This window comes from Phoxinus phoxinus, assembly GCF_949152265.1.
Source record: "Phoxinus phoxinus genome assembly, chromosome: 17".
NCBI lineage: Eukaryota > Metazoa > Chordata > Actinopteri > Cypriniformes > Leuciscidae > Phoxinus > Phoxinus phoxinus.
In genome coordinates this window covers 30,557,499-30,577,192 of record NC_136892.1, presented here as the reverse complement: position 1 = coordinate 30,577,192, position 19,694 = coordinate 30,557,499, and the positions used below count along the sequence as shown (strand labels likewise).

General features: G+C 37.9%; 1 protein-coding gene across 4 annotated transcripts in view; it reads left to right on the top strand.

Moving 5' to 3' along the window:
* Positions 1-19,694, top strand: part of shc3 (SHC (Src homology 2 domain containing) transforming protein 3) — a 36,931-nt gene that overhangs the window by 5,762 nt on the left and 11,475 nt on the right. The window contains exons 3-10 of one of the 4 annotated variants that reach the window (XM_079586395.1): positions 1,041-1,302; positions 1,561-1,768; positions 2,972-3,559; positions 10,314-10,384; positions 12,799-12,862; positions 15,388-15,507; positions 16,171-16,224; positions 16,941-16,992. In XM_079586395.1, coding sequence (XP_079442521.1) covers positions 3,035-3,559; positions 10,314-10,384; positions 12,799-12,862; positions 15,388-15,507; positions 16,171-16,224; positions 16,941-16,992 — 886 coding nt within the window. In that variant the 5' untranslated portion in view covers positions 1,041-1,302; positions 1,561-1,768; positions 2,972-3,034. Of the gene's footprint in view, positions 1-1,040; positions 3,560-10,313; positions 10,385-12,798; positions 12,863-15,387; positions 15,508-16,170; positions 16,225-16,940; positions 16,993-19,694 lie in introns of those variants that run through there. The other 3 variants (XM_079586394.1, XM_079586392.1, XM_079586393.1) reach the window with 3 other exon arrangements.

Below are 19,694 nucleotides of genomic sequence, written 5' to 3'. Positions count from 1 at the left end.
GTGAGGGAAAGAACTACAATCCCATGAAGCATTGCGAACAGCATAATCGAATTAAAAATGATGGAGAAATATAAAACTACTCATTTAGAAATGTTGAATATAGGTATAGAAGCAATAGATTTTAAGTTTATTGCAAAATATGCATATACAAACATTTAAGTATTATGAGAGTGTAGGGATACTCGATTACTTCATTCACACTGCTTTATAGGAGTGGGCGGAGCTAAAGAGCTATTTTGACACGTTGCTTTTTCCGACTCTCTGATTGGTGGAATTTTCAGTAGAGCATCATGGGTAATGTAGTTTATCACCAGGAATTCAACTGTTAAACATGATTATTTTAAAACTAAACTGAAGTAATGTGGGCTGACGGCTTCAAATACCATCGATTAACAATCTCGTAGCTCACTGCTGTCTTTAAACGTTTATAAGTTATCGTTCAAAATCAATTTCCTTATGGAGAAAATGAATGTAGTTTTTACTTCTGGAACCCGACCGTTACACTCTATGCCTAGTTTTCTTAAAGTCATCACATTACGGCAAAATGAGAAGTAAAATGGGTTGCAAACAGCATTTTCTGATGACTTTAAGAAAGCATTCATGGGCTACAACTATGTCATAGATTTGTAAATCTAACTTAGCGCTATTTGTGCTTCAAATCATGTCTCGTTGAGGAGAGGTGTGCTGTTACTTTACTAAGTGATCGGATTGACTATTTCCTGCTGGAGGATGAAACGGCTGGAAAAAACACACCTAGCAGCCACTCACATCATTTTCTTCAACAAATGTGCAAATCCAGTTCCTTTTATTAGTTTTTTCTGCCTTGTATTTAATTTCCAGAACGGTCTGGGCTAGCACACTGCATGTAAATGGCTCTGCTGGGCAGGACGCATCCGATAATTCAGTTGATTCAGTTCAGCATATGTTCTTTGATCACCCTTCATTCATATGAATGTGCAAAGTGTGCACTCAGGAGGACACAAGGAGGGGCCAGTTTATTGGAGAGTGCGACTGATCGTTGTTATTCTTTTCCCAAACAGGCCATGCATCCTGCCAGGAGATATTTTAGAAGAGCACAACATGGATTCAGGAGTTTAGATGCGACGCAGCGAGCAGTATGCAGTGCTGTAGGATGAGAATGGTTTCTCCCTTTACCTGTGCTTCGAGTGGTTTGCCCCACTATTCAGCCAGCCTACCCTGAATGAGTCATCCTGCTCTTCCCTGATTGGCCGGTCGGGATCCATCCCGAGGGATTGCCGTGCAGAAAGCTGCCGAGGCCTGACTTCATTCACAGAAACGTCGGTATGCCCGTCTGCCTTTCCATTCACAGCCAGCCCAAAACATTTTCCCTCCACAGCTCCTCAGCATCCTCTCTTCCTCTCCTCAGCATCTCTTCTGCATCGCCGTGACAACACCGAGCGAGGAGCACTTATAACGCTTTTGTGTTTTGTTTTTTGCTTGCTTGTTTGCTTTTGTCTCAGTGGAGAAGACAAACCCCTTGCTCTCTCTCTCTCTCTGTCTCTCTCTCTCTCTGTCTTCTTTCTTTTTTTCAATTCGCAGGCAGGCAGGAAAGCGAGACGCTGGGAGGGACTGCAGTGCGTTAGCCGCAGCGTTACAGAAGCTTGTGAATGACTGCCGCTTCCCTGTCACAAGCTCTTCTGGACATTTTACATGAATGGCTGTTTTTCTGCTGCCTTAATGTCATGGGCTTCATCCCGTTGGATGCTTTTTAATGGGGCTGGGAGATCTGACATCACTATTTACGGTTGTATCCTTGCTGAATCCGGATGGCGTTTTAGTGAGATCGAATCTCGACATTGTGTGTTTGAGAGGGATGTTTAATTATTCAGCAAATCTCATTCAGAAGCAAAGCTTGGCTTGTTTTGCCTTCTGTAGGGGGGGATATTCGAGTGCCCGTGTGGATAGATTTATGCCGATGTTTCGTAGTATGTAAGGAAGAACGAACGTAACAAACAAAGAGATAAAGCCGTATTGGTCTTGTGATCTAATTTTGTGCACATTGTAAACTTGCCGTTAACAAAAGGTAGAACGCGGTTGTGGGCGAAAGGTGAACGCGTTCAAATATATTTAACCCTGATGTCATTTAGGTAATTTGCTCGATTTTTGTTTATTTTTATGTCACAGTCATGTGCAATGATTATGCTTGCTTTTCATGAGAGCACCTTGCTTCTGAATTAAAGTAAAATCACAATTGTGTGTATGAAGAATCAGCGGTCGCCATGCACACCGACTCAAGTTTCATTCTATGTGGCGTACATGTGATCCGACAACATGCACGGTAACTCTAATGTGATTCTTGCGTTGAATTATGTCCGCAAATTATGACTGTTTTTGCATGAGTTTGAGTAGTTCGATTCAAAGATTCCCATTCATTTTGACTGAGCTCGGATCTCACTCTTCTCAGTGATCTCTTTATAGCATCTTTTTCATTCTACTTATCCGTTTTCACACGAACTGAATCAAAGCAGGAGGCGTTCCTATAGACAGGGCAAATTTTGCGAATTGATTGGTTCTACCGAGCAGTAAGTGGGAGTTTTTTTGTAACGGAAAGTGCTCTGCAGTGTAGAGTGAGTCTTTTGTTGAGAAGGGTCTCTCTCTCTCTCTCTCTCTCTCTCTCTCTCTCTCTCTCTCTCTCTCTCTCTCTCTCTCGTTCTCTCCCTCTCTCTCAGAGTGAGTCATGCATGTTCAGGGATCTGCCAGGATGCGGGGAGAGAGAGAGACATCTCTTCACTAGAGATCTGTCTCTCTCTCTGCCATCTCTGGCCCTCTGTAGAGGAGTGACCTCGCGCTGCTTTTCTCTCATCGTCCTCTGTCTCCATGGATTCCGCGTTTTGTGGTTTATTTTTGGTCCCCGAGTTGCTGCTGCGTGGCGTTGGATTTTCCTGACGACCACCCGCTCCCTTTCTTCAAACCCCTTCGAGGACGCTTTCTCAGCTCCAGCATGCTAAAGATGTGGACGGTCAGCTGGGAGTTGGATGTGTCCGTTCGTGTGTAGGCTGGCATACCGAGGGGAATGCTTCACCGTGCTAAATACAACCGATTCCGGAATGAGTCAGTGACGTCCGTCGATGAGCTTCTGCACGGTCTCTCCATGAACGCCAAGGTCTCGGCCGTCCCGCCGTCGCCGCCCGTGGGCGACCCTCCGTACGCCCCTCCAGCCGACCCCGAACCCTCGGAAGAGTCGGGAACCTTGTGCACCCTCATCAACAAAGTCTCCAACCTCAAATTCGCCAACTCCTCCGGTCTGCTGGGCATCAAGGGCCTGCCGTCTGCCGTGAAGGACCTGGCCGTGTCCAAACTCCAGGGAGGAGCGTCAGGAGGCGGATCCGGCAGCCCGGGCTCGTCTTCAGCGCCTCACGCCCCGCTGGAGCCCGGCTTCGTGAGCTCGGGGAAGAAGTGCAGGATGGAAGAGTCTCAGCCTGGAGGAGGAGAGGGATGGAGTCTGGGCGGGACGGGCGGGCTGGTGAACAAGCCGTCTCGTGGATGGCTGCACTCCAGCGAAAAGATTTCCGGACCTGGAGTGACGTACGTCGTTAAGGTAAGATCCCAATCCTTCCTCTCTTCTTCTTGTTGTTTTTTCATCTTCGTGTCCGTGTGCTGGTACAGAGGGATTATGTGTACGGTTTGGAATAGTGTAGGTCGCCAGTTACGTTCACATCTGACTCACAGGCTGTTCCGCCACACACAGTACCATGCATGTTTACATGGCATCTGTTGCATTAATCTTGCATGCATGTGGAGGTGGGCGGAATGAATGCAATCGTGTTATTTAATTTATATCACAGTATATAGAGTGATGTATAAATAAATCTATGCTTTCACTATTTCTTATATCACTTTTTGTTCTGGCTTGCACTATTCTGGACAATGTTTGAAACTTTGTATCGTTAGTGTTTTTGCCTATTATTTAATAATGCAGTAATGTCTTTAAATAATCCAATGAATTTAAGATCACATTTTATTTGTTTTCTTTGTTCCAGTTGGAAGAATGGACTCAAATCAAAAAATGATTATGAATAACAAATGGTTGACATCTTATAACACTTGAGTCGAGAACAAAAAAGTCAGACTAATATTATCAACACACTTGATTTAGCATCAGTTGCTAGTCAAAAAATGGCAAGTTGCAAGTGCAATGTTGCCCAAACTTGAGAGGATATATATTTTTCCGTATTACTCCTCGTATGTCATATTTATTTATATAGCACTTTATACAATACAGATGTTTCAAATCAGCTTCACAGTAATAAACAGGAAATTGTTGTAAAATTCATAAATTATATAACAACTGTAAAGCGGCTCTACAGAAGACAATAGTCTCATTATTTGGCTCAATTCAGTTCATTGTTGATTTAGTGTTGATCCAATAGCAGTGTTGATGTTGTATGTAAATAAGATAAATCAGTTCTGTCCGATCATAGCCGTGAAACTCTTATTTAACTCGGTATATATTTATACAGTATAGCATGTAGCCACATTTCTGCCATCATCACAGCCCTTCATGCATGTGTTCCTAGTGTAATATTAATCTTCTCTTAGTGAGAGGAGAGAATATCTTGACGGTTGTCCGTGCGACCGCTTTTTTTTTCTTACCTCCACAGATTTGATCTATTCAAATTAACTGCAAGTTTATCACATCAAAAGGGAAGTGCATGCAAATCGCGTAACCACGGCGACCAGTTACCAGACCAGGGGGATGTTGTTCCGGCTACAGTTCTGTTACTGTATCGTCTCCGGGGACCGTGACGCGTTGCAAGACAGAGCTGTTATTCTTGTCCACATCTATATGCAAAGACAAACATGATAACTGATCTTTGATTTGTGCTGCACGTACGCCACAGTGTGACTCGCATGTGCTCCGTGCATTTGATTTAAAACACTCTCATATATATTTATCCAGGGTTACAATGGTCAACAACCCTGGAAATATCATTTTGAATGTGTGATTTGCAGGCTTGCCCCTGAAATGAGTAAACTTGTGAAAAGTCATTGAAATTTCTGTAGTGCATGTACATTTTTCCATTTGCTTTAGACTTTTTTTTATGTTTGTGCATTAATAAGTGCATTAGTTCTAACACATTTGAAACATGTTTGCTTTATAGATCATGCATATTGTGCACTGACCTCAGGTCTTGCAGTATCATGTATTTTAAGCGTGTCATCTAATGTGTTTGTGATCATATAAGCATGTTCTCAGCCTCATTGAGCTAAAGGTGACTCTGATTCGTGCGGGATGAATCATACATTATTCCCTTCTAGCTTTTTTCCCTTCTGAATTGTCAGTTGCTGTCGAGGCAAAACACGAACCGCCGACACGATTGAATTAGATGATGCAAACCAATGTGCAATGGAAGGGAAGTAAATGTGTTTTATTTGCTTTATTATCATTGACCAAGGTCTCTCAAAGCATTTAACATGAAGAGAGTGGCAGTATTTCTAGTTTGTTGTGCTTTTTGTAAGAGTTAGTTGGTAAAAGTTGGCAGCTCCAATAACAAACCCTTCCGGCGTCCCTTTGCAAGCTGAATGTGTGTTATTCTTTACAGTTCACTTATTGAGTGACCCTGTGGATGAACGCACACACACACACACACACACACACACACACACACACACACACACACCATGCTCCATTTCACTAAAAGGACAGCTGCTGACATTGACTGGACGGGCTGCTTCTCAAACACACGCTAGTGTTCTGACAGACTACAGACTTTACATACGGCCCTTGCTTGATTTATGGGTTTACGTGAAAATTTGTGCACTTAATTTATATCTATTAAAAGCAATAAGGCACTTGGTTCATGGCTTAAAGCAAATATATAGTGTATGTTCAATATTGTTGGCAGTTTAGTGGGCCAATATGTGTGTGTGTAATTCTGTGTAGTTGTGTTGATATTTATTAAGAGCCGGTTTCATTCTCAAGTGTGAATTTGAATGTCACATAGAGCAATATATACGAGATGGCAAGTCATGACTGCATCGGCATGATTGTTTATATCCTCACAAAAATGAAAACTGCGTTATCGCACGGCTATATATATATATATATATATATATATATATATATATATATATATGTGTATGTGTATTAGATCCACCTTTATCCGCATACACACAGTATACTCATGTAAAGCAATATTTTTTTTATTTCGTTGCAAAATCTATTATATGTGACCCTGGACCACAAAACCAGTCTTATGTGTCAATTGTATGAAATTGAGATTTATACCTCATCTGAGAGCTGAATAAATAAGCTTTCCATTGATGTGTGGTTTGTTAGGATATGACAATATTGAAACTATTGAAAATCTGGAATCTGAGGGTGCAAAAAAATCGGAACATTGAGAAAATCTCCTTTAAAGTTGTGCATTTATGTTCACGATTGTGCTGCATTCACTCACAAAAATACATGTTTTATATATTTACGGTAGGAAATGTACAAAATATCTTCATGGATCATGATCTTTACTTAATATCCTAATGATTTTTGGCATAAAATAAAAATGGACAATTTTGACCCATACGATGTATTGTTGGCTATTGCCACAGATATACCCGTGTGACTCGAGACTGGTTTTGTGATCCAGGGTCACATATTGTTGCCCAGCACTTTATATAAAGATAGTTATGTGAGAATTTCCAACTGTATCCACACACATACAGTATGCACTCATGTAAAGCGATATTTACTATGTATCAAATCTCAAATGCTTGATTGTTTATATATCATCAAAAAATGTAACGCTATTATCGCCCGGCTCTAATCTGCTAAATGTGACTATAAGGCTAGATAAATAAATACATTTGATTTGACTTGATTATCTTGGCATGTTACTATATAATAGCCACTTTGTCTAATACAATCAGTCAATTAGCTTCCGTCACTGTATTTAGCCAAATACTGTTTGCCCAAACATTGCTGTGACTCATGGTCCGCTTCCGGCCTCACTTCCTGTCTGCGCTTCTGAATCGTGCACCAGTGAGTTAATCTGGACTATTAAAATAGAGGCAGTGAGGAGATGATTTTCCATGAACCACTCGAGTACTCTTAACTAATCAGCACTGACGGCGTTCCTGGGAGAAGCCGGACCTGACGCGTGTGTTAGCCGGCTCTCAGGTGCCTTACTGCCGGTGACTCATTCATCTAGTCAAGGAAAGTTGTAGTGAGACTCTCAATGAGTGAGTCATGCGGCTTCGAGAGATCGCTGAGGTGACGGGCTGGAGACAGCAGAGATGTGTTGATGCATGATGTCACTGCTCATGCATGATGTCACTGCTCATGCATGATGTCACTGCTCATGCATGATGTCACTGCTCATGCATGATGTCACTGCTCAGCCATGATGTCACTGTTCAGCCATGATGTCACTGTTCAGCCATGATGTCACTGCTCATGCATGATGTCACTGCTCATGCATGATGTCACTGGTCACGCATGATGTCACTGTTCACGCATGATGTCACTGTTCAGCCATGATGTCACTGCTCATGCATGATGTCACTGCTCATGCATGATGTCACTGCTCATGCATGATGTCACTGCTCAGCCATGATGTCACTGTTCAGCCATGATGTCACTGTTCAGCCATGATGTCACTGCTCATGCATGATGTCACTGCTCATGCATGATGTCACTGTTCATGCATGATGTCACTGTTCACGCATGATGTCACTGTTCAGCCATGATGTCACTGCTCATGCATGATGTCACTGCTCATGCATGATGTCACTGTTCACGCATGATGTCACTGTTCAGCCATGATGTCACTGCTCACGCATGATGTCACTGTTCACGCATGATGTCACTGCTCACGCATGATGTCACTGCTGATGCATGATGTCACTGCTCACGCATGATGTCACTGCTCACGCATGATGTCACTGTTCACGCATGATGTCACTGTTCACGCATGATGTCACTGCTGATGCATGATGTCACTGCTGATGCATGATGTCACTGTTCACGCATGATGTCACTGTTCACGCATGATGTCACTGTTCACGCATGATGTCACTGTTCACGCATGATGTCACTGTTCACGCATGATGTCACTGTTCACGCATGATGTCACTGTTCACGCATGATGTCACTGTTCACGCATGATGTCACTGCTCACGCATGATGTCACTGTTCACGCATGATGTCACTGTTCACGCATGATGTCACTGCTCACGCATGATGTCACTGCTGATGCATGATGTCACTGCTCACGCATGATGTCACTGCTCACGCATGATGTCATCGGCACTGTTCTCCATGAACACCTCGTGCGCAGCTCATGTTTAATTCACAGCTGAAGTTCTGCTGGCGGTTCTTATATTATAATTATATAAGGATTTTATTTATTTTTATTTTTATTAATGTTATTTAAGGCTTTCTTATATAGTCCATGCAGGGTTAGGATTTTGGGTTTGAGATGAATCTTTAAATCCGTCTTTTTTTGTCTCTTTTGTAGTTGATCACTTTTTATATTATTTTATTTTATTTTATTGTTTTTTTTGTCCATGTAGGGTTTTGAGATTTTTAGTTAAAATATAAAATGAGGTACATCCTTTGAATTTGAAGTTTTTTTTTTCTTTTTCTTTTTTTTCTTTTGTAGTTAATCACTTTTTATTTTATTGAATACTTTCAAGGGTTTTGAGCTTTTTATAGATAAAAGAATATCAGATGAGTCCTTGAAGCTAAAGTGTGTGATTTTTTTTTTTTTTTTTTCATTGTCTATTTAGTTTTTTGCTGTTTGTTGTTGATCACTTTTTATTTTATTTTATTTCACTTATTGAATACTTGCTTATATAGTTCATGCAGGGTTAGATTTTTTAAGTCTATAGATTAAACAATATGATATGAAGGGTGTAACAGTTCAGCTTCAGTGAAAATAAAAAAAATTTGTTTGCGGTTAATCGATTTTATTTTATTGTAGCATAAAATTACAGACTGAAAAAAGGACTCTTTTATGCTAAAATAAAAATTACAACAAATCGATTCACTCCTTATCCAACAAATGTGTTCAAGTGAGTTTGTGAAGTCAATACCGTGGTATAGAGTAGGCTATATCACATCTGATGAGGGACATTGTGTGAAATAACACTCTGTGAATTTGAGAGATTTGTGGAATTTGTTGTTTTCCTGAAGAAAATGTTTGATTGTGTGTCTGCATGTGTGAGCTTGGCGTGTCTTTGTGTTTTTTGTATGTGGATATGTGACATTAGTCATAAGGTGTGTGTGTGTGTGTGTGTGTGTAACAGTGTGACTGTAGACAGGCAGATTAAAGTATGAAAGGAATAGTTAAATCAAAAATGAAGATGCTGTCATTAATTACTCACCCTCATGTCGTTCATAAACTGTATTTATTAATATTATTATTTGCTGTTATTTTATTGAATGCAAAAAGGGACTTTTTGAAGAATCTTCATACAGCTCTTGTAATAAAATATGGGTTAACACATTTCCGCTTCCTTCCACTGTAGAAAAATGAAGCCAAAGTATCCCAGAAACCCCTGCTAATCTCCACTTCCAGCGCAGAGGCCAACATGAGCAGTGTTAAATGCTTTCTGAAGATTTAAACAGGAAAAATACGAGACTAGGAGCATGTATGAGGAAATCAAATAGGCTTTATTTTGATATCATGTTAACTTTAAAGTGATCATGTTTCCATCCACCTACTTTTATGTGAATAGCCTACGTGATATTGCATAAAAAATGCTGAATGGAAACACCAAGATGTAAGAAAAACTGCGCTCAATTGAGTCATAAGAAGGCATGCACATAATCTACGATGGAAACACATTTACTGGATGCGCAACCAAAACCTCACGTGACTTTGCCTCAACAGAGCATGTGATTGGATAACTGGACTAACCAGCGGACCAATCGCATCGCACAGCATCTCAAATGTTGGTTTGCTGGTTCTGAAAAGTCAAAGTCTGTCATCAAAATGATTCAGTTTAAAGGTCCCATATTGTACACCTTTCTGAAGTTTTATTTTAGGTTTCGATGTCCTTAATAATACATATTTGCGGTATAAATACCAAATAAAACCATCTCAATATATATTTTACAGCTCCTTTCTCAGAAGCTCTGTCAAGAACAAGTTGATTTTGGCTTGTCTACTTAATATTCATGAGCCGCTCTTCTGATTGGCCTGTTGTTTTCTGAGTGACCCACCATTGGACCATACAGTTGGTTTAAATATTAATATGGCACTTTATCACACACATGGGCAATATCTAGTTTTGAAGAAAAGATGATTATCAGCTGTTCTAATCTCATTTGTGTGTCCTTCCTTTTTCAGTATCTGGGCTGCATTGAAGTCCTCCGGTCCATGAGATCCCTGGACTTCACCACACGGTCACAGATCACACGGTACAGCAGCTCTCTGTCTTTCTGCAAGTGAAGAAGTAGAACAGCCACACACTCTTCCTCTTGTGTTGTACGCCGAAATAGCCATGTCTTATTCACACACTTCCAAAGAAACAAGTTTATAATATCATACCATATATCATACTGGCACCTTTAGTTATAATTTGAATGGCATTGACTATAGTCATCGTTATCTTTATAGTTATTGTTCTTTGTGTGAAAAAATAGAAATTAACAGTAGTGTTTAGCTTAAGATTTTGCTATAAAATTACTGAGCTCTACCAACTTAGGGTGCAAATATCATTGAATATTAATAATCACGAAATAAAAAATATTTTCATCAATTTATAAAAAAAAAATTTATTTTACAATTTATTCATTTATTTTTTAAATAAAATTATGTAAAAAAATATTTTAATATGTGCAAAATCAATTAATATTAATAATCTCAAAAGAAAAAATTATAATTGTTTTACTAAAATGTTATTTTACAATTGATTAATTTATTTTAATAAATAAAATGATGTAAAAAGAGGTGCAAATTTCAATTAATATTAATTATCACAAAATAAATGCACTAATTTTCCTTGCTTTTTAAATATATTTTATTGTGTGATTTATTTATTTTATAAATAAGATTATGTAAAAAGATTGACAAAAAAGACTGCATCATTATATTGTTTTATTTTTTGACTATGAAACACGACCTAAGGTATTGATTATTCGACTAGTTTCTCAGAATCACATCTATTGAAGACAATAGAAGGGGGAGAGTTTGTAATGTTTACCGGTAGTTTTCTCTTTTATATTATTTTTCTTATGTTTATGTATTTATAAATATTTATGTTTTTGTTGTTTTGCTACTAAATCACCGCTAATGGCTTTTGTACGCTGCTTTTTAGTTGCTTTAACGGTTACATCACAGTTAATGGCTCCCGTGTGGCGTTACGTGACTGTTATCAGCTCTTTTATGGCACTTTTATGTTTGATTTTTTTCTCTTTATTTGCACCCGCTGCCAAACACTCATTTATTGTTGCTAAAATGAGCGCGTGAGATGTGAATGTAACCCATCCATGTGTGCCGCTGATGAGTCATTGCGTAACATTAGTGTAGAGGCAGCAGATCGGATCCCAGCGGACGCTGCTTGTTTATTGAGCGCTGGGCTGTGTGGGCCGATCCTCATACAGACGCTGGAGATGACATGTCATATCCTCTTTTCTGCCTGGCTTCCTGCTCTCTCTGCTGTAGCGCTCGCACGAACACACAATACATTCCCCACCGCTCGCCGGACACAAAGACGGGTCCAAAAACTGCAAAGAGGACCGTTATAGGTCATATTTATTGTGCCTTTTGTAAAACATCTCATCAAATGTGTCGAGAACATGTCCAGAAAAATTCTCATTACTGTCATTTTTAAAATCCCAATTTCGTTACTATAATACAAAAATGATATAAAGTAAAGTACTTATACATCATTGTAGTATTTGTTGCATTGCATTAAATTTAATTGAATAAATTTAACTTAAATGTTCTACAGTAATGAGTGTCTCATGAAAATCAGCATTAATTTGAGCATTTAGCAGATAAGTTGAAAATTATTTAAAGCAACTTGTCAGAACGCATGACAGAAATAGGAAAATGGTTAGAGATGTGCTTAATTGCTCTGAAAATAATGTCATTGTGCAAAATAATATTTTTGGTCTTAAATAGGCTTAATTTTCTTTATACAAAATTCTGGTATAATTTATGATTTATTTTATTTATTTTGTCTTAAATGTGAACATTTTTGAATTTTTTTAACCTTATCAATATATATTCTTTTTAGCAAATATATTTATTATATTTTTTTATTATGCGAGTTTTATATAGGTTTTTTGTTTATATAATTATTATATTTATAATATTATTATTATTTATCAACAGTGTACTTATCAAAAATAGTATATTTTTGGCATTTCTTTTTATATATATATATAAAATATGATATTTATTTCTATTTTTTTATATATAAGTATATATACATTTATATAATTTTATAGTTTGTTTATATATAGTATTTGTAGCATTATATATATATATATATATATATATATATATATATATATATATATATTAAATATTATATTTTTTTTATATATGAGTATATATACATTTATATAATTTTATAGTTTGTTTATAGTTTTTTATTATTTATTATGTATTATTATTTATATTTGCATTATTTAATATCAACCAGTGGCGTCTGCTATTGAAAACCAGGCCGGATTGACAGAAACCGATCAAATGTATCCCAGAATGAACAGGTTTGCGGTGGCTCCCGTCGGACTGTTTTCACAGAGCATCATTACAGTTTGCTCTCTCTCTACTTACTTACTCTTACTCATGTCTTTATATTTTGTGTAATTTCTCTCCACAGGGAGGCGATCAGTCTGGTGTGTGAAGCCGTCCCTGGTGCCAAAGGAGCTCTGCGCAAGAGAAAGGTAGAACGAGAGAAAAGAGAGATGCTTTGTGAGGAGAGAATGTGTGGACATGTTAAAGAAGATAACTAAATAAGATTAAACTGCAATCCATTCAGTTTCAAAGAAGTAACAACTCATATTCTCCATAGGAACATTTATTTTGAACGATTAAAGTTTAAAAGACAGCCGTACAGTGAGCTATGAGGGCAATAATCAATGCTATCTGCTTCTATTGAAGGCGTTAGCCCACATTATTTCAACTTAGTTTTAAAATAATCATGTTTAACAGCGGAATTTGTGGTGGAAAAACTACATTACCCATGATGCTCTACTGACCATGCCAATAACGCCAAAAGATCACTAGTCCCTACTCTTTTAAAATACTTAAATATTTGAGCATATTTTGCAATAAATTTATATATATATGCTCAACATTTTTAAAGTAGTAGTTTTATATTTCTCCATCATTTTTAATTCGATTATGCTGTTCGCAATGCTTCATGGGATTGTAGTTCTTTCCCTCCCTAAAGCCGTACAGTACAGTCTTGTGCCTTTGTGTTTTTGTCTGATTTTTAAATACTTTTTTTTTGCTTCAAATCAAAGTTTTGAAATCCCTATGGGAGAAAAAAAAACTTGCGTAACCAACGCAGCTGAAAAAGTGGGCGGCCGCTGTTGCACTCCAGCAGTCTGGTTCCTTTGAGTTACAATTATGAAGTATTTTTTGCAAATTTGATGATGCTTTTATCAGCAGTAAGAGTGTAGTTCTCTCAGCGCATAACATTTCTTAATCTATTCCACGTAATTCTGCATATTTTCCCTGAAAGATCAGCACAGGTTCAGTCTGAGCCGGCTTATTCCCAGTGTTGTCTTAGGAAATGTTCAGTTTTCAGATAATATGTTGTTGGTGCAAACATGATGTTAAAGGCATGTCAGGATGAAGCAAACTGAATTACATACCAGAGACAAAGTTTAGATTATTGTACATGACAACAGGAAGTGGACAGGAGGTTATAGATGCAGATCAGGAAAGATAACATGCAACAAAAATTAAAAGACCAAAAGCGGGGCATCAGAAGGTTTGGAGTGAGATAAAGACAGTTAGAGATCAAATAAAGGCTGGAGAAAGAGAAGCGGCATGCTGCAGTGTGTGTGTGTGTGTGTGTGTGTGTGTGTGTGTGTGTGGGCATACTGTTAGCACGGTGACTCATTCTGTGCTGAGCAGCAGTAATCAGGCCTCCTGCTGTGTGTGTGTGTGTGTGTGTGTGTGTGTGTGTGTGTGTGTGTGTGTGTGTGTGTGTGTGTGTGTGTGTGTGTGTGTGTGTGTGTGTGTGTGTGTGTGTGTGTGTGTGTGTGTGTGTGTGTGTGTGTGTGTGTGTGTGTGTGTGTGTGTGTGTGTGTGTGTGTGTGTGTGTGTGTTGCAGCCGTGGAAAGGGACGTGTCCGCTTTCAGATGAACAGACGTGTGTGTGTGGATTTTAGGGAACCTTTAAAGCGTGCTGTGCTGTATGTCCTGATTTAATGAAGCCACATAGGATCAGTTCAGCACACAAACACAGAATGATGCAATTCATGTTTTTTTTCTTTTTTTTTCTTTTCTTTTCTTCCTCCATTAAGTAATATGAATGAAGACTGGAGTGAATAAAATTGTAATTAATTTAAAAAAGCGCATTTTAATAGGCAATTAGTAAAATAAATTAAAGTAATAGTACAAATGGAATATCAATATGATTAAAATTAATCAAATATTAAATAAATATAAAAAATAAAATAACAATTCAGAACATATTTAAATAAAAATTTATAATAACAATAAATCAAATTAACATGAAATAAATTAAAAATCTATATAATTCCAGTGTTATTATACAATGAGATACTATTGTAGTTTTTATTAATAATCAGATTAATTTTTTTCATTTTCATTTTAGTTAAAATTTTAATGGTGTTTTTGTCATTTTTTTAAAGTTTTTTTTTTTTTTTTTTATATGTCTAGTTCTTATAATTTTTATTTCAGTTTTAGTTATTTTAGTACTTGTAAAAAAAATTTTGTTAACATTTTTTATTTCAAAGTCAAACAACAACAAAATAATGTTTTTATGGTTTTAGTTTTAGTGAACTATAATAACCCTGAATCATTCAGAATATATTTAAATAAAAATGTATAATAAAAACTTATAAAATATGAAATATTGAAACATCAAATCAAATAATAACTCCGAACATATGTCATCTTATGTGGGACATGATTTTTGGATATTTCACTGTGGATGAAGCAATTACACAATGCAGGACAAATAATGCTCAAGGAGTCTAACACCGCCTCAACACCAGACGCGCCGGCGCCACACGATAACATTATAATCACGGTGTGGTGTGCCTATTTCTGACGTATTTCAAATGCAACTTCTGACAGCAACGACGAATGGATTTGCCGCGGTCGCTTTGTCACTTCCGGTGTAAGAAGTTAGCGATCACCACATATTGCAATAAGGAAACTAAGAAACAATTAAGAAGGATATAGCCTGAATGTGTCGCTCTCTCTTTCAGACTCCCTCGAAACTTCTCTCCAGTATTTTGGGCAAGAGTAACCTGCAGTTCGCTGGCATGAGTATCAATCTCAACATCTCCACCAGCAGTTTAAACCTGATGACACCGGACTCCAAACAGGTGCAAAAACACACATCTATACGAGTAGAGCAAACAAGATGGACATCGGTGCAGATCAAGATATTAATAAACTGTGTTTAGCCACAGTTAAATCCAGAATACTCATTGAAATTAAATGGTGCAAGAATGAGGCTCTGTGCTCGGTTTTTTCTCTTTTACTAATGTAGAAAAGGGATTTTTTGTTGTTGTTGTTGTTGTTGTTGTTGTTACTTGTGGTATAAAAGGTAAATGTTTCATGTGAAAAATTGTAATAGGCTTTTTTCCAAATTAAAACTCTCTCTCTCTCTCTCTCTCTCCCTCTCTCTCTCCCTCTCTCTCTCTCTCTTCTCTCTCTCTCTCTCTCTCTCTCTCTCTCTCTCTCTCTCTCCTCCCCCCCCCCTCTCTCTCTCTCTCTCTCTCTCTCTCTCTCTCTCTCTCTCTCTCTCTCTCTCCTCTCTCTCTCTCTCTCTCTCTCCCCCTCTCTCTCTCTCTCTCTCTCTCCCCCTCTCTCTCTCTCTCTCTCCCCCTCTCTCTCCCCCTCTCTCTCTCTCTCTCTCTCTCTCTCTCTCTCTCTCTCTCTCTCTCCCCCTCTCTCTCTCCCTCTCTCTCTCTCTCTCTCTCTCTCCCCGTCTCTCGATGAAGTGTTGTATTGCAGATAAATGATGCTCCTTCCTGTTTCCACAGATAATAGCCAATCATCACATGCAGTCCATATCCTTTGCCTCCGGTGGAGATCCGGTAAGACTTCACAACATCACACCAATGATTCATTCTTCAGCTGACGTTCAGTCTCACGACACTTTATGGCAAATCTCAGAGCGCTCGGGGGGGAAAATGAAGGTGTTTAGCTTTTAATGACTATTTTCCGCCCCTTTAAGACTTCTTTTTGTAAATGACCTCATGACTGGCTAGTCTCTGAATACTAGTCGTTTATCAAGTTGCTGAATATTGAATAAATATTGATATGTTAATGTGGGTCATATGTTAATTCGCTCATAATCGTGATGTCATAATCATATTTTTTTTATAAATTCGACATTTTTGCCATTTTTAATGCGTGAATGTGAATTAACTCATAGATATGTCACAATGACATTTTTATTAAGTCACTTTTTTGTTTTTTAGTATGTAAATGTGGGAGCTCATGTTTTAATGAGTTCTTGTCATAATCATGATATTTTAAATTAATTTTAAATGTTTCCATTTTTAATGCGTAAATGTGGGCGGTCAAATGTGAGTGAGCTCATAGATATGATGTCATAATCATGACAATTGACAATTTGCAGTTTAGTTTCATTCTGCGCTGGGGAGGGGATGAGATATACATCAAACTCCTATTTCAATAGAGCAAGAAATATCCAGTTCTCCGTTATATGACAGCTTTAAAGAAACATGCTCATAAAAGCATTAGCTCACTTTCGGTCTGAATCATTTTCTCTGTCTTCCGTCAACAGGACACGACTGATTACGTTGCTTATGTAGCGAAAGATCCTGTTAACCGGAGAGGTATTACTCCTGTCTTTTCCTTTGCTCATGATTTTTTTGTGGATGTTAAAATACTTTCAGATATCCATGTTAATGTTTGAGACAAGTAATCCCTTCTTATGTTTGTTTGAGAGTGTGTGACCTGTCAACCTCAGAACAGAACTACCCGTTTGACCAGTAGCACATTAATTATCACCTTTAAAGGGGAACTGTCGACCAAATGCAACCTAGGGTCTTTTTATTAATCTACCCGAGACAAACTTTAGTTTTAAAAGCATAATTAGAATGGAAACGGCACTTTTAAGTTTGACCATATTTTAGTTTTCGGTCAAATTGCCTTTTGAATGGGAGTGCATGGGGCACTTATATGATAGCATCAAAAATCGCTATTTTTAAAACACTAATGCGGCTCGACACAACATGAAACTGTGCTTGAAGTGTCACCAGCGGCTCTACACATGAACTCCAGCATTGACTACATTGTTTACGTACACAGTTTTCTAAAAAGAAAGATTTTGAACAACTCACTGTAGCTGTGTGTCCGCCGGTATGTTGTCAGTCAAAAATAGTCGATCTCCGAATCAGAACAGAACTCGCTCTAGATCTGCAAAGTTTCTTGATAGCAAAAATGGCACAAACATACACACTCTCTTTGCCGGCCGAGGACCGTGAGCGGTATTTAACAAACTATGTCAATAGCTTAAATCAAGTGAAATATGATCCAAGTAAACCACCGACTCCTCTAGACATGGCCTCATCGTCTAGTTTGTCATACTGTGAGTGTGTTAATGACAAAAAAATAGGCTACTTACTTGGTGATTCCACGAGATAGTGGTAGATGTCTGAATAGTCCATATTTGGCCACTGCGTGGGGTCATTAATCCAGTTTTTGACCATTTCAAAGGGACACCTCTGTATCCTCATATCCAGTAGCTTCTTAAAATACCGCTCACGGTCCTCGGCCGGCAAAGAGAGTGTGTATGTTTGTGCCATTTTTGCTATCAAGAAACTTAAAGCGAGTTTTGTTCTCAGGGGAATCCGTTTGTCTTCCCCCAAAAAGGGCCGTTACCCTTCGATGACGCAAAAGTAGCGTTGGTCTATTGTTTCTTATATGAGGATCCTTTTTCAAATACAAGGTCAATATTGATTTTCACTAACGACAAAAAAACGAATTATCAACGAATTTATATGGAACTAAGCTTTAGGAGCTTTCCATCTTTACTCTCCTCCCTGTGAAGTTGCATTCGGAGATCGACTACTTTTGACTGACAAAATACCGGCGGACACACAGCTACAGTGAGTTGTTCAAAATCTTATTTTTTTAGTAAACTCTGTGTACATAAACAATGTAGTCAATGCTGGAGTTCATGTGTAGAGCCGCTGGTGACACTTCCAGCACAGTTTCATGTTGTGTCGAGCCGCATTAGTGTTTAAAAAATAGCGATTTTTGATGCTATCATATAAGTGCCCCATGCACTCCCATTCAAAAGGCAATTTGACCGAAAACGAAAATACAGTCAAACTTAAAAGTGCCGTTTCCATTCTAATTATGCTTTTAAATGAAAGTTTGACTCGGGTAGATTAACAAAAAGACCCTAGGTTGCATTTTGGCGACAGTTCCCCTTTAACTAATTTCATAATAGTTCCATAACATTCACAATGATGGTTGGTGCAGAGTTGGCGATGCTCTTGTTGATCAACCACAGTTTTAGCTCTACGGCTCCTGAGGGCCATTTCATTGTGTTTCCCACACTGGGCCGCCCTGTAGCGCTACATCCACAAACAAGCGTGATTGATCAGTCCGCCACGGCTGCATTTAGCATCGAAAAATCAATTTCTGTGGCTGTTATATCTTCCTCTCTTTTCATTTCATGGATCTTTTAACTTCCTGTCAGCGCAGAGGCCACGTTTTTAAACTCTCGTTGTACTTTCTAATGCATTTTTGATATTGTCAGAGGAAAGATCCTGTAATGAACACTTCACAGCGGAGTGAGTCAGCAAATCGCCATCTGCTGATATCTAAAACTTCAGCGTGCGTGCGTGTCTTATGCTTGTGTGTGTGTGTGTGTAGCTGTATGTCAGATTGATGGTTGCTTAATTTGTGCGTTTCATGTATTTTGATGAATAAAAAACGTTCATGTCACAGTTCTCCCTAAAATTAAAAGAAGTAAATTTAGAAATTTTATTTGCATAAGGACAATGAAGACTGTTTTCTGACAATTAAACACATTTTCACTCCAAATTTTCATTATCATAATAATGCAGGGTTTCCCAAACTCGTTGGAGTTGAAAGAACTGCAGGTGGTTTGTCAGTACATGAAAAGCTAATTCATTTCATAACTATTGGCTTAATTATTAATTATAAATCATAAAAAGTTTAAACTTGAAATAATCATTTCAAAATAAAACGCTTACCGTACTAAGAAAGATTAAATATTTTTTGTTTACTTGCATGCCATATGACAATTAACTGACATCAGAGAACCGTGAACATGCAAATGTGTTGTTAAATTATTGAAATATATATATAAAATAAAATAAAAATATCAGTTGGAATTCGAGTAAATATTTAAAAAATTAAAAAGGCTTGATATATATATATTAGGGGTGTAACAATATATCGTGCCACAATATATCGCAATACAAAAATGCAACAATACGTATCGTGGATAGTGACAATATGTATCGTGGATAGTTCACCCAAAATAGAAATTACTGTATAA